Below are 26761 nucleotides of genomic sequence, written 5' to 3' on the forward strand. Positions count from 1 at the left end.
ACATTGATATATTACCTCTTCAAATTCCATGCAAAATGTCAAAAAGATATTTCTGTCCAGTACTTAACTCTTTTGAATCAGTTTTAGGGAGTTCCACTTCAATAGTTTCAAAAGAAACAACTAAAAGTTCCTCACAATTTTCTAACATTTTTTTAATAGTACCTTTAAATCCTTTTTTTATTTGATTTTCCATCTAAGTGTTGTATTAGATGGCGCAGAGGCAACTTATTAGTGTGTAGTAAGCAAATAAACCACTGTACAGGACGGCCAAGGAATAATTCTAATTGACTTATAACACCGTTTTTCCATTCTGTGTTTGTGATGGTACCATCACATCCAACAACCTTTACCTGTTCTAATATAAATTATTTATTTGGATCCTCTAAAAATTTTTGAATGATCGATGCAATACCCAGTGCAGTTTCTGATGATGGTGTTACATGACATAAATATTTTAATCCAGGTTCGGAAACTAGAACAATATGTTCCTCTGAAACATATTTTCTGTAACAGTTTGCTTGAACTTCAAATTAATCCTTTCTTGCACATTTTTGAAGTTCTGATTTTTTTTTTTTTTCATTCTCTTCTTATTTTACTTCGATCAATTATTTTTGATAAATTTTCTTTTGTTACGATTTGAAAATTCTTTAGAATAGCATTAACTAATAATAAAGCAGATCGATCTGAAACGCCAATTCGATCACATACTATATTACACAGTTTCAATTTTTTTTCCAGAAGGGCAAGTATAGTAAGATTCTGATGATGTGTTGAGATCAGAAGTTTTAATTCCAAACAATTCTTCAGATATATTATCTGAGTTTACAAAAGATATCGCTTCTCCAATTTTTATTTTACCTGTAAATTGAGAAGGAATATTTTTTTTACTTTTTCCAACTACACTGTCTGCATAAAAAAAGTTTACTAGTCGTGATGATTGTATTGCTTTCTTTTTTATATTTTTATGAAGAAGTGGGGTAACTTTTTTTTATCAATATTACCAATTACTATTTTCCGTACTATTTGTTGATCAACAAGAAAATATCTTTCCCTAATAGGAGCTTTAACTTTGCAATGACAATTAATAAAGTTTTTACATTTGCAGGTACATACATCAAACAGAGTTATTTCACATTTTTTTCTAAATATCGTCGCCTTGTCTTGTAACTTAAGAAGATTTTTTAAATAGACTTATACTCTTTGTTTATGTTTAATATCAAGCTCAAAATTCGTTGATCAGATATTATTGGAATAGATGCTTTTCGCCATATACCTTTTAAATCTCGCAGTGCAATATTTGAAATATCCTTCACAGAAGGATCCTTTCCATTAGTATTCTCTTTTAATAACAATCTGAAAAAAAGATAATGTTTTGAGTGTATCAAAAAGAAATTTAGTGTGTGAGAAGCGATCCATATTTCCAATAATTCTTACAGCGTGTTATTGTTTAATTAGCAGCTTATTATTTTTAGATACATTAGTGCTTCACCAAGCAACATTAGTGCTTCACCAAGCAAAGTTGGCGTAATTTATATAGCAATAAATAAAAGAAAAGTAAATGAATTTTAAACAAGCTCGTTTTAACAATTGTTTGGCTTTGTATCGAAGGCCTATATTTTTTTGATAGTTTACTCTGGATTTTACGTATGTGCTCCTTTCACGTTAAATTTTCATCAAAAACTACTCCTAGAAACGACAAAGAATACTCCCCCTTGAGAAAAAAACTAATAAAGATTAAAAAAAATTTTTTTAAAGGGAATATCCTTTTTTTCATGAAGACGATGGAAGAAAGTATATATATTTTTTAAATATTTGTGGACAATTTATTCGATATAAACCATTCGCTTAGTTTGTAAAAAAGAACAAGTAAAAAAAAAAAAAAAAAAAGATTAAACAAAATTTACATTGGTGGTCTCACGAGAGCACAATGTGAAAAGGGATATACTTGTATATATATTTCCAAGAAAAAATATTATCGTGGCAGTAAAATCATTACGAAATACACCCCCATGATATATTTAAGCTACCATACCACTTAAGCAAATTAGGAAAAAAAAACAACCTTAAAATTAAGAGGGGTAGAAAAAGACCGAGGCTCAAAGACAGAGAACTGTATATTATAGCTGCTGACAATTTTTAAAAAATAACAAAACATTTTAAAGCGTTTTCACCCTCAAAAATTAGTTTTTGCTTGATAACTCAGTGGGCGTTAGTCGGGCGGCTCGTGTCCCCATACGTCTTAGATTTGAATTCTACATAAGATGAAGTTTTTCCGCGGTTATAAAATTTGATTTAAAAAAAATATCTGAATTTTAGCTGCAATCAAAACAATAGATACCATTTATTGCATTCTAATAATGTTCAATAGTTTAACTTGTAAAAATACACCTCTTTTTTAAAAAAAACAACAGTTTATTATTTTATACTTCTTGTAAACAAACTTTATCCGCGGAACCTCCTAGCATAGCGGTTAAAAAAATAAATTGGCTTCAAAAATGTACCAAAAACTATAAAACACAAAAAACCATCATCATCACCAAGTTCTCTAAACCTATCATTCACTAATATTCATGGTCTTCGTAGTAACTTTTCTTCTGTTGAGTCTTATCTCTTGCAAAGTTCTCCAGACCTACTTGCTCTTTGTGAGACTAATTTGAGTTCGGCTGTCTCATATTGTGTGCTGATGGTTATCTTGCTCTAATTCGTAAAGACTCCAATAGTCACATGCTTGGCCTCGGCATTTACATTCATAAGAATTCACCCATTTGTCGTAAAACTAGGTTTGAATCCACTGACTATTCTTTCATGTGCTTTCGTTTAGCACCACTTCACTCTATTGCCTTTCTCTTTGTTCTATATCGCTCTCCTTCATCTCAAGACTGCACTCTTTTTGACGTTATTTCTGATCATATTGACCAAGCCCTTCTCTCTTTATCCATCTGCTAATATAGTTGTTGTCGGTGACTTTAATGCTCACCACTCTGAATGGCTTAGCTCTAGTGTCAGTGACTCTGCAGGCATTAAAGCCCACAACTTTTGCCTTTCTCAATCCCTAACTCAAATAGTCAACTTTCCAACTCGCTTTTCTGACAAACCGAATCATCTACCTTCTCTACTCGACTTATGTCTTGTTTCTGATCCTAGTCAATGCTTAGTTTCTCCACATTCACCCTTAGGTTCTTCTGATCACAGTTTGATCTCTCTAAAACTAATATCTCATTCTTCTTCATCACCTGAATCCCCCTATTATCGAACCTCTTACAACTACAGTAAAACTGACTGGGATTCTTTCCGTGATTTTCTTCGTGATGGCCCTTGGGTAAAAATCTTTCGTCTTCCAATCGACAAATGTGCTTCTTACATAACTTCTTGGATTCAGGCTGGCATGGAACCTTTTAATCCCTCTCGACGATTCCAGGTCAAGCCTCACTCTCCTCCATGGTTTTCCTCACACTGTGCTGCTGCAATTGCCAATCGAAACCGTTACTTCCATATTTATCAGCAAAACAATTCTCCAGAAAACAGACATCTATTTATTACTGCTAGAAACAATTGTAAAAAGGATTTGTCTAATGCCAAAACCCGCTATTCTTAGGTCATGAAATCTCGTATCTCATTTCAAAAATTAGGCTCTCGTGACTTCTGGAGAATCTTTAATAATATCAATTAGAAGAGCAAATCTATAATTCCACCTCTCTTGTATGGTTCAGACTTTGTCACCTCACCTAAAGACAAAGCCGAATTGTTTGCTAAAAACTTTTCATCAATATCATCTCTTGATTCCACTAGTTTCGTTCTACCTGATATTGCCAACAAGCAGGTTGATCGATTGCTTGACATTCATATCACTCCAGCATCTGTATCTAAAGTGGTTTACTGCCTAGACTCTTCTACAGCTTGTGGCCCGGACAACATACCTGTTTTTGTCTTGCAGAAGTGTTCTCCGAAGCTGTCGTCTATACTCTCAAAACTATTCAACAAGTGCTTATCAGAGTCTTGTTTTCCAGCCTGCTGGAAAGCGGCATCTGTTATCCCTATCTTCAAAAATTCTGGGGAGCGATCTGATTCGTCTAACTACCGTCCTATAAGTCTTCTTCCTATCATAAGCAAGGTTTTTGAATCTTTAATTAAAAAACACTTAATTTCTCATCTTGAATCAAATAACTTACTTTCTGACCATCAATATAGATTTTGATCTTCTCGTTCTACAGCTGATTTGCTAACAGTAATAACTGACAGGTTTTATCGTGCATTAGATGAAGGTGGAGAGGTTAAGGCCATCGGTGTTGACATTTCAAAAGCGTTTGATAAAATTTGGCATGCTGGTCTTCTCCATAAGCTTTCTTCTTATGGTGTATCCGGCAAAATCTTTAAGATCATTAAATCCTTCCTTTCCAATCGTAGCATAAAAGTTGTCCTCGATGGACAGCACTCTTCTTCTTATTCTGTAACTTCAGGGATTCCTCAAGGTTCTATCCTTGGCCCTATACTCTTTTTAATTTACATTAACGATCTTCCAGATATTCTCACATCTAAGGTGGCATTGTTTGCTGATGATACTACCATTTATTCTTGTCGTGATAAGAAACCAACACCCTCTGATTGCTTGGATGGGGGCATTTGAGCTTGAAAAGGATCTCACTTCTGCTACAGCATGGGGCTCACAGTGGGTGGTGAACTTTAATTCATATAAAACTCAATTTTTTTTCAGCCAATTGTTATCGCAATAATTTAGATCTTCCTATATTTATGAACGGTGATGTACTCAATGAGTCACCTACTCTTCATCTTCTAGGATTAACTCTTACTTCCAATCTTTCTTGGAAACCATATATCAAACCAGTTGCAAAATTAGCATCTGCTAAGGTTGCATCTCTTTATCGAGCTCGTCACTTTCTTACTTCGGATTCTATTCTCTATTTCTATAAATCTCAAATCCAGCCTTGTATGGAATATTGTTGCCATATCTGGGGCGGATCTTCTAATGATGCCCTTTTTCTTTTAGACAAGGTGCAAAAACGCATTGTAAACATAGTTGGACCTGCTCTTTGGAATTCGCTTCCTTCATCTTACTTTCCTGATTCATATAACTTGCAATCTTTTAAGTCGTCCGTCAATCGTTATCTTGCTCTACAATCTTCATCTTTTCTCTTTCAGTAACCTCCAACTTTAATTAGTGGCTGCTTGCATCCTTGTTGGAAGCGAAGATGTTTTAAAAAAAAAATAGTCATTTTTCTTAGGAAATGTGCTATCGGCATAATTTTGTAAATCGGACACTTTTTACAAAACGCCGATAGATTAAATTATTACAATAAAATTAACAATGTAGCCAAGTATTTTATATCTTTACTAAGTACTTATTTTAAAAACATTTATTCATAGAATAAAATATCGTCAACGCGTAATATAAATCTTTGTGATCACATCGTCATAGGCAATTTAATGAAAGAAATGTATATATAGCCACATTCCCTAAATTACAGCAGAAAAATAAAAATTTCATCGGAAAAACGTAAAATTAACTCAACCGCCGTCAAAATTTCCCGGTTTTTTGAGGATAGTTACCCATTCTCAGTAGTTAACTATCCTTAAAAAACCAATTAACAAAAAATTCTTGCCAAATACTTTTAAATTCTTTTTGAATAAAATATTATCTTAATAATTCTTCCATATTTAATTCTAAAAATTCTGAAAGATTTTTAATGGATACATTGTGTAACAAATAAGTAAACTTAAGGATACATTGTGTAACAAATAACAAACATGGCAAGATGAATTTTTGTATAACCACTCAACAAGAAAACTTAAAAATAGCAGAAACGAAACTGTATTTTTATCTTAAGTTATAAAACGCCAATTGGTTTTTTTAAATACTATTAACGCAATTTTATAGCATAAGTTTACTTTTTGCACTTAAAATAAAAAATAACTCAGTTTCGCTTATTCATAATGGAAGGTGTCTTTCGGGTGAAACTTTTTTTAGAAATATTTTTTTGCGACGAAAGTAGATGGTAGTTTTTAAAATTTTATAAAATTAGAGGCAGAAATTGCACAATAAGTCATCTTTCCCCGATCACGTGAACAGATGACAAATTTATGAACTTTTTGTTCTAATTTTTACTTCAAATTTTTTTACTTGCAAACTGAAAATTTATGCTGGCAATGAATCATTATGATGACATAAACATGCTGACAAAGTATTATTGCTTCATGACAGTTTTGCAATAAATCCGGGCTTTCAAAACGTTCGCCATCTTGCACTGTCTTCCTCCACTACCTTAAACAATGTAGCCAACAAATACTTATTTATATCACGCGTTCATATCTCCAATGGCTACCCCGTAGATTCACTCCTAAATATATGTAACACTGTTCTGGCGATTATAGTTTTAAAAATAATATCAATTTACAACTTATCGCATATTTGTTTTTGTTCCGTTTTATAAATAAAAATAGCCAAAAATTAGTATAATTTATGATAAGGACGCAATTAAATACATATAGTTGAAATTTTTGAAGAAAGTTAAACCTCCGTCATTTATTAAATGTTGGAACTTAATCCATAATTTATGTCCTTTATTTGTGATCGAAAAAATAGGAGTTAAATAATTAAATTTTGGTTGCATATAACTTTGTAAAGTATAGATAATATATTTTAAAAAAAATTTGTTTTATAAGATACCCAGCAGGTTAATACAACATTGGCTAACACAACGTTAATACAACTTAGCGTGTCTTCTAGGGGTGTCAATATTTTATTAACTTTCATATAAAAATAAGAGTATGATAAAAGTTGTCTTCTCTCAGCTTTTGTAACGCTTCATGCATAGTTTCATTTTTGAACAGAAAAATCGTAGCATTTATTGCCTAATTTCAAAATTTTTTACATTCCGCATCAAATTTCTTAAAACTAAATAATGACAGCTTTTTCTATATAATTTTTTGTTTACGCTCATAAGTCATTTACAAAAAATTGTTTTTAACGCATTTATATTTATAAGTTTATCATTCTTAAATGCAAAAGTAATAGTTATGTAACATGCACCAAATGGTTTAAATTAGCTAGCTTTTCAAATATATCTTCAAACTTGACATGTTTAGCAACACATTTTTCTAGTTTTTGTGAAAACTTTTGATTGTATTTTAAAACGATGATTTAACCTTAAATACGTTAGTTGCAAACCATTATTTAATGATTAATATTGAAACAACTCTTTTGGTGAGACAAGTTTTAAAGTATAAAATAAACAAAGTCACGCAAATTTTTTTCTCACAGATAATCAGACTAATATCAGGTAAGTAGTTAAATCCTCTTTTGTCTAGCGCAAATGTTTGTCAACAAATATTATCTTATTCATTTGCATTATTTTATTGCTACGGCAATATTTTTTGTTAATTCTGACTAAGATTTTTGTTTTTATTGATTGAAATAAGAATTTTGAGATTACACATTTAAGTATGCGTAAATCCGTCCTTTACGGAAACAAATTTTTCAGCAAAAAGTCTGTTTAAAAGTTGCATAGTATAAACATATTTCAAAATTATATAACTTTTAGTGACAATCCATATATTAATACTTTCTGAAAATAACAAGAAGCCGTATGTTTACCTTGAAACAGTACCATGTAAACATTATTACAAAATAATACAATTTACTCCAATATTTACACAGCTTTCTTATCATCTCAAACGATAAAAAGTACGTTTACTTTTTCAAAGATGTTTAGTAGAAAACTTAACTCTATTACCACTATAAATCTATTTTTCTTCACTTGTGTAGATAAGTACCTTTAAAATATGACTTACAAAAAAGAACTTTAAACACGTTTTTTAAATGGTGGATCTTGAAGCATGGATTTTCTCTAACCCATTCTTTCTCAAAATCTTGAGAAAGAAAAGAGTTGTAAAGGTTTCTGTATTTTATTGACAACTTTCCGGTAGCCATAAAAATGGATTCGAGGAGGGGGGGGGGCATAGTGAGACAGTATACAACATATACTCTGGCGCCGGCTTTGACTATGTGCAAGAAAAATTATGTATCCCCATCAATATCGCCAAAATTGAAAATCGAGTATTTGTTTGGATTTTAACCAGCTTACAGTTTCATTTTTAAATATTATGTAAAAATCTTTATTGTACTATGAAATACAATGTTAATGTTTTGGTAAAAAGTAAACAATTTTGACTGCATTTTTTTGCTTTTTATAAATTTATATAACTATAAAAAGAAACTAGATTTTGCAATCAATTTCTTGTATTTTCTTATTTTGAACACAAATCTTACACAGCGACTCTAATAAACTTTCGTTTTTAAAATTTTGATCTTTGCTGTTTGATGTTTAAAAGTTAAAAACATTAATTCTTTTATCATCTAATAACAAGATTACAGGTAAAAAGTAATAATGATATAAACAATTAAAAGATTACAGATAAAGCGTAAAGATGAAAACAAATAGTTTAAAAGCAAAAATTGTTTTGAAGTTATTTTTGATAATTTCATGCGTCATCTGCACATATATAACTTTTTGCACGTATACTTTCGTTTTTATTTGTTTGGTAGCGTTAGGTACCGGTATTTTCAGAGAAAATAAAATAGCGAAATTAAGACTTAAAAGTAAATTCCAATTTAAGTACTATTAAAATTTTTGTGTGAAAAAACTATTATTTCTGGCTTAAGAAGGTAAATAATATAAGTTTAAAAATTTTAATTTATTTATTTTTAAAATTTGCCAAAATTTTTTATTATTACAATAAAAAGTTCTTGTTATAATAAAAAATTGTTTGTTTACATATTAAAAAATAAATCATATTTTTCATGTTTTGACTTGTAAATTATTTTTGAGTTACACAACTTAGCCATTTCTTAAGAATAAATAGTAGTAATGTCTTTAAAATTTGCAAAATTAATTCGCTTTGATATTATAAATCCTAAAGAATATTGATAAAATAAAAAAATGTTTCCAATAAATTTATGGACCTTTGCTTATGTTTTTTTTTTTAAATCTTTATTCAACCTTTTCTAGTATTTTCTTAAACTTAGTTTTATAATTCTCAGACTATTGAACTCTATTCTTTGCACATGGAAGTTGTTCTTGTTGATGCTTTTGACATTATGTTTAGTTGCATTAGGAACTCTTTGTTACCACAAAAACAATTAACTGTTATTTATGGTGTTTAAAATTTTAATGGTAGTAATCTAACTTATTATTTTTGGGTTTCATCAAAATATTGATTTCTCAAGTTTCTTTTACATCATTGTTAAAGTATAGTTATTAGACTAGAATAATCACTGAATAGAATTGGTTGAAAGGTCTCACATTTTTTATCTTGCTGCTGAGCTGCTTATCATGAATTAAAACATTCAGATTCAACAAGCATCATAAAATAGATCTTTATGGGATAAGTTAGGTTAATATTTCATTTGTCTGTAATATTCATATGAAATAGCATTATTAGACATTTGAAATAGTCCTTCTACCATTCTCTCCCATTTACAGTTGAAAGTGAAAAAATTGATTTTGTTTCTTTATTTTATTTAGCTTATTTTAGGTAAATAAAAGTTTGTTATCTATATTAAGCTGTTATTACTTTTGTAATAGTATTGGTGGTTCCTGTCCCTGAATCACTAATCAAAGTTTATTATTTTTCAAACAATAAAATAATATTTGATTAAAGTTTTTTATCATGACTCACTAGCAAAATGTTCTTTAAACTAATTTTCTTTAAACTAATTTTCTTTAAACTAATTTTCTTTAAACTAATTTTCTTTAAACTAATTTTCTTGTTTAAAGAGCAGGTTTATAGAAACCAACTTAAAACCTGTTCTTATATTAAGAAACTTGATAGAATTTTTATTAACTACAAAAGCATTATCACTAAATTCTCACCATCATCAGTGTCAACAACGATCTAGAAGTTTTAATATTGCCATCAACAGTATTATTATCATTAACATGAGCATTAAGCATTCAAACAATCCACTGCTCAATAAGCAAAAGTAGTAGAATAGCATTATAGTAACACATTCAATACTTTTAAGTTGAGTATTATGTCTTTTTATCTTTTTTCATCAATTGTGACTTCAAAAAAATTTAAGAAATTTTTGAACATGTTTAAGTAACCCTGAAATAAAGTTTGATTTCTTAAATAAGTTTTATCTGTATTTCATATTTTGTAGATTCAAAATTAACAAGTTTCACAATCCATCTTCATAATCAAAACTTCCATAAAATCACGGGAGTTGTTTAAATTCAGATCTTGCAAAAAATAAATAAATGATTAATCATAGATAAAGGTTAAAAATTTTATATAGTTATTTTTATAGAAATAAGTTGTTTATGAGTACTTCAAATAAAAGTGATATTATGGTAAAGGCTTTAATAATATAATTGCTTTTTCAGATAACTATAATAAAATGTATAATGTTTCAAGTCCTAGCTAAATATAAAAATAAAAAAGTATAACAAACAATATTTATTTTCTATAAAAACAATCGGAGCTAAATTAAAATTTAGATAGTATTTCATTTGTAGTATTTTGGGAAATTTGTAATGGACAAAGAAATTAGTCATGGAAATTATGCCAATTGTATATTTTGCCAAATATTTTTTTTGGTCAAAATACTAGTTTGGCTTAAAAGAAAAGAGTGTTTTTTCAAAAAAAATTTACGGTTTATTTTAAGCACAGTGGGCCAGAATTATTTATTGATTAAATATAGACATATGACACATGTTAATAAGGGTTTTTGGAGCAGAGGAATTCATTTTCGGACTCTATTTAAAGTTTAAAGTGATCATGACCATACAAGTAGTAAGTGACCAGGGCTATGGCCGGGGCTAGGTTTGATAACACATAGCCGTGACCGGGGCCAGGTTTATGACCAGGGCTGCATAAATATTGATAGATCCTATAAAATGTTATTTATAATTAAAATTTATGATATGAGTTATAATTAAAAACAATACTTTTATAGGATCTATTAATATTAATGCAGGCCGGGTCATAAACCCGGCCGGGACTGCATTAAAATTGATAAATCCTATAAAATATTGTTTTTAAATAAAATTCATGTCGTAAATTTTAATTAAAAGTAATATTTTTATAGGCTTTATTAATATTTATGCCCTGGTCATAAACCTGGCCCCGTTCGCGGCTATGTGTTATCAAACCCAGCCCCGGCCATAGTCCTGGTCGCTTACTACATACAACTGATCATTTTAGGTATTGTCAAGGGCGGATATAGGATATCCTGATGGTTTTTAAATTAGATGTGACATGTTGTATGTCTAAATATAGGTAATTGCGGTCAGGGAATTCAAATCTAGGCATATTGGGCCTTTAGATGTGATTATGGTTTCTTAAATAGTCATTGGTAAAGGGTGGTCCTGGAATATACCAATGGTTTTTTATTTAGATGGGGCATGTTGTATGTCTAAATATAAGTAATTGAGATTGAGAAATTCAAATCTGATAGTATTAGGTTTTTAAGAGTGGTCATAACCATATATATATATATATATATATATATATATATATATATATATATATATATATATATATATATATATATATATATATATATATATATATATATATATATATATATATATATATATATACATATATATATATATATATATATATATATATATATATATATATATATATATATATATAAATGAGAGTGAAATTTAAAGTTAATCACATGCGTGGCAGTGTTTTTCTGCTTGTGAAAAAGGAAAGTGTTATAAATATCATAGTAGGGAAAAATTTTTAGAGTGCTGAGAGGGGGGGACCTCTAAATAAAATTTATAATAAAAAATTACTCTAATATAAAAGTTGGTTTTAAGGGGTTTATTTACCCCTGGTCCACTGGGCACCTCTTTTTAATTCTTTTCTGCAGTTTTTCCTTTAAAGTATTTTATTTTTTCTCCAAATTGATTTTTTCCCTTGATCTTTCATTCATCAAGATCTTTAGTGATCATTGGTTTGTCGTTATTTTCAATGATCCTTGATTAATTACAATCTTGTAATGTAAGGTGTATTAAACTTTTATTTAAAAAGTAAATAAAAATTCTAAAACTAGTTCTGTTTAAAATATTGTTGGTATCATGAATACAAATTATGTGACTGAGTCATTTTTATGATTGATTATAAGCATTTTTATAATTTTTATTTTTGCATTTGTGTTTAATAATGATAATAATAAAATAATAATAATAATAATAACACTGATAATAATAATAATAAATTAAAAGATTTTTTTTTTTAATGTTTTTTTTAAAAAAAAAAATTAAATAAAGAATAACATTTCAATTATGTATGACTTACATTAATACTTTTGTATTTTTGTATTTTTTTCTTCGTAATTTAGTATTTCAATAATACCTTACATAAATGTTGTCGCTGTTACATATAAGAAAACAAAATGTATGATGATATTTTACAAAATTGTGTTGATAATAGTGCTCAACATTCAGTTGCTATTTTGGAGCAACCTGAACTTGACTTAAAAGAAAATTGTATACTTCAAAATGTTCTGGCTAAAACCAGTTTGCATAATATAACTTCTAAAGAATATGTAAAAGTTAAAAAAATAATTCGTAAGAATATTGCAATTAAGCAGCGGAAACAATACTGGTTGTTGTTTTCAGGTGGATTAGAGGTTTTAAAGAACACTCCTAATTTGTATAAAAAAACTTGTGACGACCTACTTGGACAGAGTAAGATAGAATTTACATTTTTCATTTATAACTTTTATATTCAAAAAGTATTTATTATATCAATATATATATGTTAATCTATATTATAGTAAGGCTATAATATAGATATTATTAGTAAACCTAATTTTTATTGTCACATATATTTTTATTGTCACATATATATATATATTATATGTGACAAAAAAATTATAACAATATATAATATATGTTGTTATAATATATAAAATATATGCTGTTAATATCTCATTATTACATTAAATTCTCATTATCACGTATATTATAGTGATATATATTATCACGTTATCATTATATATAGTATTGTGATTAGTGCTCACAATAATATATATAATGATAACGTGGTATTTTATATCACTTGATATTATATCACTATCAATATTATATATCACTAATAACATGGTATTATGTATCACTATTTTTATTATTATTGTCATAGGTAATATTGTCACCATAGATACCATAATTTAGCAATATGACCTAACACTCACACTATTAGTGCAATCAATAAAATGTAATGATAAAAGCAACATTGATTAAAAACTTAAAATAAACTTAGTGCTATTATGCTGTGTTTTGTTATTATTATTATTTATTATCAATTTAATGAGTTTTTTTTTATTAAAAGAGTTTTTCTTTTGTTTTTTTAAGTTTTAAAGATTTAAATTTTTGACTTTATTCATATGAATATATTTATATTTGTTTTTCACATTTTTATTTATCATTTTCTGTTTTTTAAATTAAATTTTTTAGTTTAGTTTACATTTTTTTTAAATTGTATTAAAAAAGTTGCAACTTTTTTTTTGAAGGTCATTTCCATTATAATCTTGAAAAGCTAGCAACTAATTCTCACTTTTTAACTTCTGCTGGATGTTACTCATTATGCAAAATACTTTATGTTATTACCAACTTGAATCCAAATATTGTTTATTGTCCAATGTTAGAACCAATTGCTACTGTAATGCTTCATTTTATGAATGAGGAAGACACTTTCGCCTGTTTAACTGGAATATTGAGCAAAAATGTACTTGATGAGACCAAATCTGAAAACACAGCCACTGACTGCACAATGCAAGATCTTCTAAAATTAATGGATGTAAGTTTAACTTTTTTTTAATGTTTTTTAGTTGGTTGCATTTGGTACTGTTAATAATTCTGAAATAATTATTTAATCTAATTTTTTATGTGGCTGTGTTGTTGCTATGGTTATGTTTATCAAAACATGAGTAAATAATATTTTTGTTATAAATTTTTCTTTTTTATTGATTTATATGTTTTTTAGTTAATAAAGCCTTTGGTTATAATTAATGATGCAAACAATAAATAACCTTTAATTGCCATTAACACAAAGAATAAATAAAATTTGGTTAAAATTGATACAAAAAAATAAATAACCATTAGTTACTATTAACACAACAAATAAATATTCTTTAGTTATCATTAATAGAAAGAATAAATAATATTTAGTTACCATTAACAGAAAAAATAAAAAACCTTTAATTACTATTAACATAATGAATAAATAACATTTGGTTAAAATTGTTACAAAAAATAAAGAATCTTTAGTTACTATTAACACAAAAAGTAAATAACCTTTTACACTATGAATAAATATTCCTTAGTTACTTTTGTTAGAGAAAATAAGTAATATTTAGTTACCATTAACACAAAAAATAAATAACCATTAGCTACTATTAACACAATAAATAAATTTTTCTTAGTTATCAATAGATAGAATAGATAATCTTTAGTTACCGTTAACACAAAGAATAAGTAATCTTTAGTTACAATCAATTTAAAGAATAAATAACCTCTAAGAACCATTAACACAAATAATAAATAATTGTTAGTTACCATTAACAAAACAAACAAATAATCCCTAGTTACCATTAGCATAAAGAATAAATAACATTTGGTTACCTTTAATACAATGATTAGAGATTCATACATGTCATAAATAAATTCAGTTACCTTCAACATTATGAATTTCTATAGTTACCTACCTACATAATGAATTTCTATAGTTACCTATACATGATTTTATTTAATCTCATTACCTCACCCAAGGATAAAGCAGAACTATTTGCAAAGAACTTTTCCTAATTTGTTTTTAAAACATTTTCTGTTTGAACATTTTCAAATTTGGGCTGTTTCTTTTTATGATGCCCTTTCTCTTCTAGACAAGGTTCAAAAGCATATTCTAAATGAAGTTTTTAATAGCACTAAAAATTGCCAAGCTTGAGTCTCTGTTCCATCATGGTAATGTGCGTATTATATTTATTAGACACTCTAACTATAAAACCTACACTCACCCTTATCTCTAGTATTTTGTTAGATGTAATATTTTTCCCTAATGCATTTCCAAAATATCATGCCTGATGTTTTGAGGTAATGTTTGCAGGAAGCAGCTTCTTTAAATTACTCCAGGTCAGGTCAGGTTTAGGATCATCACGATTACCCTGCTGTTGGTATGTAACCCACTACTATCTGTCCCATGTTCTGCTGCCTTGTAGAGTGTGCTTTTTTAGGCAACGGCTAGGAGAAACAAACCCCAACTTAAAAATCCCCTGCCTTGGGGCTCATGGTTAAGTAAAGGCTAGAGATGGTGTCTCTATAAAAATACTCATCTTAGGCGGATGTCAACTGCATCCAGCTACTGTCTTGTAGAAAGCCTTCTAGGTAAAGACTTTAGGGGAAAGCAGAATAATTCTGTTGACCAGCCTCGAACCCCTTCTTCATCTATTAGGCTGGCAAGGATATAAACCTGTGTTACATTGTTTCCTGCCTAAAATGATGAATGCTGAATCTTCTCGACTTTTCTCATAGGTTTTTGCTTGTGCCATCTTGATAGTGGGTATGCAACTCCTCCTGTTATCCCCTAATGAGGGTACTAAAATGGTTCTGAGGCCGGCTGGTAGTAAGGTTTTCCAAACTCTGTGGTAGCACTCAGAGAGGCTGATTCCATCAACAGCTGCAAAATATCAGAGTATTAACAGTGCCATGTTGCACAAGGATGGTGTCCCTGTTAATGCTTTTGGTGCATATTGTCAAGGCCACATATAGAGCCTTATGTTACGACTAAGGGTTAATTAACAGGGCTGAGAAAATTGCACAGCTCATTGCTTAGGAGGCCGTGGTCTATCTATGAAAGAGTCAAGTTCTCTTTACATTTAAATCAGGCCAAAAGTAACCCATAATATTAAACATAAAAAACTATCCCCACCACCTAACTGTTTTAATATATCTTTTAGTAACATTTGTGGTCTGCGAAGCAAATTTCCATCAGTTGAATCTTACCTCTTGCAAAATTCACCAGTTTTGCCTCCTCTTAGTGAGACTAATTTAAATTTTGCTATTCCTTTTTCTGATCGCAGTGTTGATGGGTACTATTCTTTGATCTGCAAAAACTCCAATAGTCACATGCTTAGCCTGGGGGTATACATATGCATCAATTCATCTATTTGTCATGAAATCAGGTTTGAATCCTTTGACCATTCTTTAATATGCTTCCGCTTAGCACCTCTTCACTCTATCACCTTTCTCTTTGTTCCTTATCATTCTCCTTCTTCCCAAGACTGCACTTTTTTAGATGTAATTTCTGATCAAATTGACCATGCCCTTTCTCATTACCCTTCTGCCAACATTGTTGTTATTGGAGACTTTTATGCTCATCACACTGAATGGCTTGGCTCTAATGCCACTGACCCTGCTGGCACTAAAGCCTATAACTTCTGCATTTCTCAGCTCTTACTCAGATAGTTAACATTGTGACTCGTTTTCCTGACAACCCTAATCATTTACCTTGTCTCCTTGATTTATGTCTGGTGTCTGATCCTAGCTTGTGTTCAGTTTCTCCTTTTTCTCCCTCAGGTGGTTCTCTCCATGCAATGATCTCTTTAAATCTTTCATCCCATGCTTCCTTTTCAGCTGAAAAATGCACCTCCAACATAACCTCCTGGAGTCAGGCAGGAATGGAAGCTTTTGTTCCTTCTCCTCGGTTCCAAGTCAAGCCTCATTCTACTCCATGGTTTTCACCCACTTTTGCAGCTGCTATATCTAATCCTAATCATTTTTTTCATCTTTTTTGAAAGAACAATTCTCTTGAGAACAAACAGCTATTTATTATTGCAAGAAATCGATGTAAAAAGGTGCTGTTAGATGTTAAGCTCCATTATTCTCAGTTTACTAAATCTCGTATCTTATCTCAGAAGTTAGGCTCTAGAGACTTTTGGAAAATCTTCAACATTGTTATTAAAAAAGGTAGGTCTTTTATTCCATTCCTCATCCCTGAAACTAATCTAATTACCTCTCTCAAGGATAAGGCAGAACTATTTGCAAAGAACTTTTTTCTAATTTGACTCTCAAATCTTATTTCCATTGTCATCCTTCCATTCCGATTAAACAGGTTAACCCATTGTTAGACAAATAAACTCCAGCTTCCATTGCTAAAGTCATTTCTCAATTAAACTCTTCTATGGCTTGTGGTCCCAACAACGTTCCTTTCATAGTGTTACAAAATTGTTCTCCAAAACTCTCTTCAATTCTCTCTAAACTATTTAATAAGTGCTTGATTGAGACTTGTTTTCCTGCCTGCTGGAAAATGGCATCTGTTGTTCCAATTTTCAAAAACTCTGGTGAGCATTCTGGCCCCTCCAATTATTGTCCGATCAGTCTTCTTTCTGTTATTAGCAAGGTCTTTGAGTCTTTGATAAACAAATTTCTTACATTCTGTCTTGAATCAACTAACTTACAATATGGTTTTCAATCCTCTTGCTCTTCAGCTGATTTGCTAACTGCTGTGACTGAAAGATTTTATCGTGCATTAGATGGAGGCGGAGAGGCTAGGGCTATTGCTCTTGACATATTTAAGACTTTCAACTAAATTGCCATGTTGGTCTTGTCCATAAGCTTGTTTCATATGGTGTATCTGGGAAAGTTTTTGAGATTGTCAAATCATTTCTTTCTAATCACTTTATTAAGTCATCCTTGAAGCCCAAAACTCTTCTTTATTTCCAGTAACCTCTAGGGTACCTCAAGGTTCTATATTTGGTCTGTTTCTTATCTACATTAATGATCTTCCTACAACCTTACATCTAAATTAACTCTTTTTGCTGATGACTCAACTTTATCCTCCTGTCTTGACAAAAAGTCTTCTCTTTTTGATCGCTTAGAACAGGCAGCCAATCTTGAATTTGATCTCACTTTTGTAACAGATTGGGGCTCACAGTGGTTTGTAAATTTTAACTCCAACAAAACTCAGTTATTTACTGTAAACAACTATTGCAGTACTGTTGAAATTCATATATTAATAAATGGCAACCTCTCACTGAGTCCTTATCTTTATTTTTTTTTGGATTATTGTTTACTACTGACCTTTCATGGAAACCATATATACAATTGATTGCTAAATTAGCATCTGCTAAGGTTGCTTCTCTTTATCGTGTTTATCATTTTCTCTCTCCTGATTCTATTCTCTACCTTTACAAATCTCTTATTTGTCCCTGAATGGAATGCTGTTGCCATATTTGGACTGGTTCTTTTAATGATGCTTTTCTTCTTTTAGACAAGGTCCAAAAACACGTTGCAAACCTAGTTGGACCAGTTCTATCTGCTAAGCTTGAGCCCTTTTCCATCATTGCAAAGTTGCTTCTTTTTCTCTTTTCTACAAATACTATCATGGTTGCTGCTCAAAGGAACTATCATCTCTAGTTCGATCAACTAAAACTCATTCTTGCTTGATTTTTCATTCAGCGTAGTCTCATTTGTTTACTGTATCTGTCTCTGCATGCTCCAAAAACTTTTATTCGTCTAGTTTTTATCTCTGCACCTCAACCCTTAGAATCTCTCTCCAATCTTCATGTTTTCCTGACTCATACAATATTTAAAGTCAACCGTTTCCTTGCTCTATAACTCTATTCTTTTTTTCTAATAACTCCCAACTTAATAGTGGTTGCTTACAGTCTTGTTTGGAGTGAATCAAAATAAAAAATAAATAAATAAGTGTTACACTTATTAATTTAATTATAAAATAATATTATAAAATGAAAACTAAGTATCCTGTAGGATTTAAAATAAAAATAATATTTTAGTAACTTCCAACTCTAATAGTGGTTGCTTGCAGCCTTGTTGGAAGTGAAGATGTTAAGAGAAAAAAAAATAATGAAAAAAAAAATAATGAAAAAAAATTTAATATTTGCTTAATGTTAGTTTATTGTTGTTGTTTTTTTATGTAGAAAAAGATTTTCAACAGACTTGAGTCTTTTCTTTCTCCTTGCATTAAGGGGACTAAACTGGTTATGTTTCCATCTTTAAAAAAAATGCTGTTTGATCGACTATCATTCGCTAATTTGGTAAGGTTTTTTGTTACTATTTAGAATCTCATTGTAAAGGGTACTTTAATGTAAAGAATAACCCTTTTAATAATTCTTTGTTTTATAGTTTTACTTGTCTTAGGCATGTTATTTTGGTGTACAACCTGTTTTGAATTCAACATGTGGTGGACACATGTTTTCAGGTAAATGTTGAAAAAGAATTATGGTCTTTTTCATCTGAGGTCTAAAATGTATGTTTCTGTTCTATATATAATTCTTGTACAAAAAGTATTCAAAAGGAGGCTTAGCTATAGAAAAAACTTTTAAAAATCTAAGAAAATTTGTTTTGAGATTTAAAACAGGTTTTAGATAATTTACATATTTAAATTTTATTTATATAGATTTTTTTAAGTTATTCTTTAATTTTCTACAATTATTTAGTTTTTTATTATTTTTTTATTAATAATTTTTCAATTATTAATTTTTCTTTCAAATATTAAATTGTTTTGATATCACTTCTTTTTTTCTTCTTGTAAACAAAACCAAAAAAAAAAAAAAAATGACATCAGACCTTGTTTAGATAAAAGTTCAAGAAATGTTTTAACCTTTTTAGGCCTAAGATATAAAAATTTTTTTACTTTTTAAAATTTTTTCCAGGAGTATATATAAATATATGAAAAAAAAAAAAACAATACAAGAATAGTAACGCAAATGTAAAGTTTGTCTTATTTTTAATCAACTAGAGTTAAATAATGTATAAAAATTTTTTATAACATATAGCTTGATCTCTTAAATAGCTACAAGTTATCTTATTAAATCAACACATTTTGATAGTCACTGCTATTTGAATAAAAATACAAACTGATAAAACCCGCCAATGGCGAAAAAAAGTTGTTGTAAAGTATTGCCTAATTATGAGACTAATATTTTGATTAAGTTTTGAGTGCATCATAAACAAAGGTTAAATGTCTATAAAACTTTAAATAACCCAAGACAGATATGTTCTGTCAGGCGTGAAAGGGTTAAATGATAGCAAACTTTTTTCATGAAAATAAAAATCTTTTAAAATTACTACATATTGTTTTTTGTTGTTGTTTTTTTGTTTTTGCTCCTTATAGTTATTGCGAAATAAAAATTTCCATTAAGTTTTTGCTCCTTATAGTTATACTATTATTATTTTTAGTCAAGAAAGAATAAAATTGCGAAATAAAAATTTCCATTAAGTTTTGTTAAACAAAAATATTGCGTATGTAAAAGAAAAAGACCATGAATGAACTTTTGCTTTTACATAAAAAAGTGATTCATATACAAAATTTCATGTCATATATGACATAAAAATTTATTCATGAATTACTTTTCATATCACAATTTTTTAGGCATGATGCATAGTTTAACAAGTTTTAATTTTGAAGTTTTTTATTTTTTATTTTCAGCCTTGTTTATTTATCATTTATTATTTAAAGAGTTCACAAAAGAAGTTTTAAAATTCAAATGTACATATAGTTTTAATTTTAAAATATTTAGATATTTTAAAATTAAAAATTAGATATTCAATTTCTTGAAAAGATAAAAATGAACATTAATTTCAGCCAACCAATCAAAAAGTTTTTGTTTTGTCTCATCAATTTAATGAGAATAAAACTATAAATAAAGGATATTGTTAGCAATTGCTTACTTTTTTTTTTTTCACACCACACTAAAGTGAAGCAACCTTCAAAAAACATGAAATAAAAAACAGACAAAAACTTCTGTAAAATAAATTTATATATAATGTTGTTACATTATATAACAATATATTCATATTTTTTTAGATTGGCATAGATTTAAAATGTTCTATTGTCATTTAATAATTCAAGTTAAAATAGTTTTTTTATTTCTCTTGAACTTTCTTGAAATATCGCGGAGTCAAAAGTTACGCTACAACTGATTCCTTTTTAAAATAATGCAACACCTATAGTGGGTTTTAATTATTTGTTTTTTATTATTATTTTATTTTTTATTTCTTATTTGTAAGTGTTTTAACAACTTTAAACTGTTTGTTTTACTGTCTTAAAACTAAACAAATTTAAACAAAACAAATTAAAAATTTTTTTTTTAATGTTGAGTTTTTTAAATTAAAAGTTTTTAACTTTCTTGAGAAATATTTCAAGTTCAATTATAGGTTAGAGTTGTTGATTGTTTTCTGATTGAAGGACCAAAGATATTTTATCGTATGGGATTGTATTTGTTAACGTTGTTTCATTCTTATTCGCTGACTTTTAACCAGCTTAGTAGGTTTTTTTTACATTTATATGATTTGTTTTTTTTTTTTTGTAAATGTGAATTAATCCATAATGTCAATGAATTAAAGTGAACATGAGTATAAATTATTTTTAGTGTGTTTTTCTCCACAAGATCTTGTTACTACTATTGTTCAATTTGTGCAATCACTCAAAATTGATCCAGAAGTTTTTGTAAAGGTAGCTTTTATTAATAAGGACAGATTTTTTTATGTGGTGTATGCACTTTGCTTTTTCTATTTCCCTTTATTCTTTATCTTTTAAGCCAACTTTTTAACTTTTAGCCGACATTTAGATGTGTTGCTGCTTTTTGTTATGAACCTTGTATATCCATTGCATGGAAAATATGTTATTCAGATATATGGTGCCTGAATAAAACAACTTTTAAAAGATAAAAAATGTATAAAATTTGCAACAGTTTGACAAAATGTTAAATATATGTTATCAAAATATTTAATTACCTACAGAGCAACCATAGCACATAGCTTTTAAGCATATGGACCACCAGAAACCTAATTTCCTCATTGTATTTTCCTAGTCAAGAAAGGAATCCACTTGTCAAGAACATTATTTTTTTAACATATCTACAAATCACTATTAGGTTCAGTGGCATTTGTACCACTTGAAGATAGTTCTCAAAATCTTCCTTTCTATGTCCTCAATAACTTTTTTCTTTGACATTTCTTGTTTTCTTTTTGATGTTGTTCTTCTCTACACATACTTTCTATAATATCTAACATTCGTTTTTCCTCGTCTTCTTTTATGATACTATTTGTTTTTCCAAGCGTCAAACTTTACCATTTCACTTTTGAATTTCTGAACTCAGTGTCTTCTGTCATTGCTAGCTTGTCTCTATTTTTGTCATCTTTTATAAGCTTTAAGATGTCTGTTTTATAAAAGTTTGCTTCTATGATAAATCTCTATGTTTTTGTTTTAAATTGCTCTTTTTTGATTTGTTTCCATAAAGGTTCCAAGACTACACAGATTTTTGTAGGTTCATGAGATTTCTCCAGCTGTATTAATATTATATTTTTTACCAAGAAAAAGTTTTTCCAAAAAGTTATTTCAATTAAATCTTGAAATAATACCTACTTGGTGCCAACATATGTGGCGGATGCTGAAACAAGTAGAAAGTTCTTTTAAACCTTTTAGTTCTCTGTGAAGCTGAACTTCTGTTGCGGGATGTACCTGAGGAAATTCATCATCATCATTGGCTATTATATACTTTGATATAATAGCCGATGATGAAATGATATATATATATATAAATTTGATATATCTCAAAAGTATAAAATTAAAGAGTCAGATAATATTTTACGTAAAAGCAACCATTTAAATTGAGTATTAATGCCGCTATAGCAATGACAAAATATTGCAATATTTATTTAAATTAATTTATGAACTGTATTTAAATAAAAAACTCTTTTAGTTAAAAGAATGCCGGCTAAAACATAAACCCTCAGTCGATGTAAGTACACTCCACTGGATCTATCCTTATTAAAGTCATTCGATTTATGTACATGCAACTGTGCCTATCCCTATTAAAGTCAGTTGATGTATTTTATTTTTAAAGTTGTACTTAGAAGTACAACTTAAAAAAAAAATAAAAAAAGTTTCTTATGAAGAGTTTGAACTTGCAACTTTGTCAGCTGCGCCTTATCTACTGTATTATGTCATTATGCCACTTATATGAAAAATTAAATTATTTAAACATTTTTTTGTACAAATTATGTTTCTATATTGTGTACATTATTTGTACACGCGTACAAATGAAATTCTTTTCAAACACATGAGATATTCTTAATTACTTAAAGTGTATTATACTTACGTATTTCTTTCAGATGTTTTTTAATATTTTCTGGATAATTTTAGGAAAAAGTTTTCAAAATTTATAAAATATGACCTGGATAATCGCTGATAAATTAGAACACAAAGGATTATAGAAAAAGATTAAAAAATTTTGTATAACCAGTAATTTAAATAATTGAATTGAAAGTTTCCTTACAAATAGGAAACAATGAGACATTTAAAATGTATGCTTAACACATTTAAAATGTTTCAAAAATTATGTGGTTTTCAAAAAAAATCTTTGAAAGTAGAGATTGTAAAATGTAAAATTTTGTACACTATCTGTGTGCGATCTTATCTTGAATTTAGGATTCCAGCATGGAGTCCACCAAATCTTTGATGATCAAAAGAATTAAATATAAGGCCACAAAAATAGTGACTTGTTAAAATAGCTTTAATGCCTTTAAAGAAGATCTTAGAAGAAATTGTAGAGACTTAATTCACTTATACAAAATATTAAACCATTTAGAAATTGTCAATCTTTGTGTCAAACCAGTCTTTTAGTAAAAAGTTAAATTTGTCTATGATCTTTAACTAGCGATCACGAACATAAAAACAGAAAGTTTTTCATCCCTCCTGAAATAAAAAACTTTAGTGCATTAGTTAGAAAAATGTTTCTGCTCAACCAGTGTGTTAAATTTAGAATAAAACAAATATTGGAAATGAGAAACTTTGGTTTAAAACAAAAAAAATAAGCAATGTGTTGGGGTGCTATAGCTGAACATTGCTAAAAATCTCAGCTCATGGATAAGATTAAGTACCTTCATAAACTTCACTTTTGTTACATTTTTTAAAGTGAAGATTAAACTAGGTAAGAGTGCTATTGTAAAAAAAACCTTATGTTTTTCAAAGTAAACCTGGTAAAAATTGGTAGCTTTTACCTAAAGAATTCATTTTACCAATATAAAGGCTAACAAATGAAAGTAAGATACTAAAATAGATTATTTACAGGTCTTTCATATGATATATAATAATTGATATGTAAAAATCTCCCTCATGTTTACAAAGGTTGTGCCGAATTATGTATACATTTTTAACCCCTCAAATTGAAAGTGGGCTCAAACTTTATACAGTCATAATATTTGAGTTTTTTTAAGAGATTATGCTATAAAATTTAAATTTTATCAGTGATATTATAAAATATACTTATAAAAGTATATTTTGTATATTTTATGCGATATTGTTTGTATATTTTATGTAATATTGCTTAAAGTTTTCACTTTTGAAATCAATTTCCTCTATATCTTTATTAAGATGTCCACTGTATTTTTTTGACCTTAATATTGCATATCTTTACTTTTATTTGACCTAGGATTATAAATTTGGTATCAAAATTCATCATTTAGTAAGACCTATATAATGGGATTGGTTTGGTTGAAAAAAAAATTTAAATTTTGTATGATGGTACCTAGATAAGATCTACCTAGTTTTACCACTAACTAATATGCTTACTAACTGGTGTTCCACAAAATAAATAGTAGAAAGTTTTGAGTTTTACCTTACATAAAGTAACTTAAAAATGTTCTTCTATTTTTTAGGATATTCTTAAAGTGAAAATAACCTCCAATCAAATTGCTCATTTAAAAAGTTTAAACATGAAAATGTGTAAAGCACATGCACTTGAATTTCCAGGAGTAATATTCACACATCAAATAGTAGCATTGGACATTAGAGAAGTTTCTGACATAGTTGAACCCTTTCAGGTTTCTGTTTTATCTCAGGTTTTTTTTAATAATTTTTATTGATTTTAATTTTTGAACGAAATTTTTTTCCTTTCTTCGTAACATTCAAAGATTGTTTAAGTAGAAGATATTCTTATAATTTTTATGTTTTATAGTTTTTATATATTATAATACGTCTGCTTTATTTTATTTTGTTGAAAAAAAATTTTAGAACTTTTTTGTTGAAGTTAAACGTTAAAACTTTAGTAAATGTATAAAATAAGTTATAACCAAGTTGTTAATGAAAAGATTAGTAAAAAGTTCAAAATGTTAAAAAAAAAAAAATAAAGTTAATATAATTAATTATTTTTTTTTTAATTCCTAGTAAAACTTAATTTTGCTTTGAGTTGCTATTAATAAATTGAAATGCACCACACTGTTTCTCTTTCACTTTTGACAGTCTTTGCAATTTACACTAAATGTGCAAAGATATTTGTTAATAATTTTACTGTACACTGTTAAAAAAATTGCTTATTAATATATTTTTTAAAAACTCTTTGGTTTTTCAAAAAGCGGTAACACATTTTTTTAAAAATCCAAAATAGTTTCATGACAGCTTGTTGTTTCGCGGTTTTTTAAAAAACTAAAATAATACATTTCAATAAAACATTGATTATAAACTTTTTACTATTTCAATTTTGAACAAGTTTTACTAGAATGGTTGGACCTGTTGTCAACATTTTGCCAGTAAGTTTCAGTATAAACTATAGTATCAGTAAACTATGATATAAACTATGTTCTTTAAGAATAAATAAACATCAATAATCAGTCAATAAATTTAATGAAGTAAAATCAAAATTAAAAGAAGAAAAATAAAGAAAGAGCATACACTTTTAAAATACAGAATTAAAAAAAAAAAAAATTGTTTTTCATAAAACTGATTAAAACTCAATATTTAAGATTTTTTTAAAAACTGATTTATTATGACTCTTTTTAAAAAACTAAAATAGATTTTAATTTAATTTAGATTTTAATGTGGGTTTAGTCTGGAAAACAGGTTTTTTGATGCGCCTTTTTATTGTACAGTGCAGAGCCGTACTTTTGCAAGCGCAACAAATAACAAAACACATTTTTCTAATATGAAACTTATTTATAAGAAACTAGCACAATCTTAAGAATCTCCTTTTTTTTTTTAATTGCTTTTCGATTAGAAACTTATTTTATTAAGTGTTGGAGGAATATTTCCTAATTTTGCACGCGCAATCAAATGAAACTCCATTCAAATGAAAATGGAATTCAGCTCAAATTTTCCTTTTGGAAAAGTTTTAATCTAAAAGTCAATCAAATGGAAACAAAAAAAATTTGATTAATTTGATAACGATTTAATTTAAAAAATTATATTTTTTAAATTTATTTTAAATATACCTAATTGCTCTGTTGTTTTATTGTTTCAAATAGTTAGTTTTTATTTATTTTTTAAACAGTTTTGTTAACATTTTTAAACTCACTTGTCGTTTAATTTTAATTTACATACAATATTTAATAACCTCAGATGTCGAAAAGATGTTATGAAAGTGGCACACAAAAAAGAGTGAAACAAATTTGGAAAGTAGCAGAATTAAATAGCCTTGCTGGATCATAAGATAAATTTTTTAAACAAGATGAAAGTTTGTCAGTTTTGAACACTATTTTAATCGAAATATGCAATTTAAATGGTAAATCTCAATTTGAAAACTATAATGTTAAAGAAAATATAAATGAGCCAATAAATAAAAAATGGTGAAAAAAAAAATAAGAAATTGGGTTTTATATTCTCTATTTAAATATATTTTATAACTCGACGGGAAAAAGTTTCTGCTTCTGTTGTCGTTTGTTTTCATTGATAAAGATAAATGTAACTTCAAGTGAATTTTCTGATTATGCCC

At 28.2% G+C, this 26761-nt stretch overlaps 1 protein-coding gene across 2 annotated transcripts in view; it reads left to right on the forward strand.

The window, feature by feature from the left end:
- The first annotated feature begins 8536 nt into the window (after nucleotides 1–8536).
- LOC101237758 (GTPase-activating protein skywalker) overlaps nucleotides 8537–26761 on the forward strand; it is a 55590-nt gene continuing 37365 nt past the window's right edge. Inside the window, exons 1-7 of one of the 2 annotated variants that reach the window (XM_065793579.1) lie at nucleotides 8537–8680; nucleotides 12374–12722; nucleotides 13547–13833; nucleotides 18971–19087; nucleotides 21210–21318; nucleotides 21425–21507; nucleotides 24714–24896. In XM_065793579.1, coding sequence (XP_065649651.1) covers nucleotides 12428–12722; nucleotides 13547–13833; nucleotides 18971–19087; nucleotides 21210–21318; nucleotides 21425–21507; nucleotides 24714–24896 — 1074 coding nt within the window. In that variant the 5' untranslated portion in view covers nucleotides 8537–8680; nucleotides 12374–12427. The remainder of the gene's footprint in view (nucleotides 8681–12373; nucleotides 12723–13546; nucleotides 13834–18970; nucleotides 19088–21209; nucleotides 21319–21424; nucleotides 21508–24713; nucleotides 24897–26761) is intronic. The other variant, XM_065793580.1, reaches the window with a different exon arrangement.

This window comes from Hydra vulgaris, chromosome 03 (genome assembly GCF_038396675.1).
Source record: "Hydra vulgaris chromosome 03, alternate assembly HydraT2T_AEP".
Lineage (NCBI taxonomy): Eukaryota > Metazoa > Cnidaria > Hydrozoa > Anthoathecata > Hydridae > Hydra > Hydra vulgaris.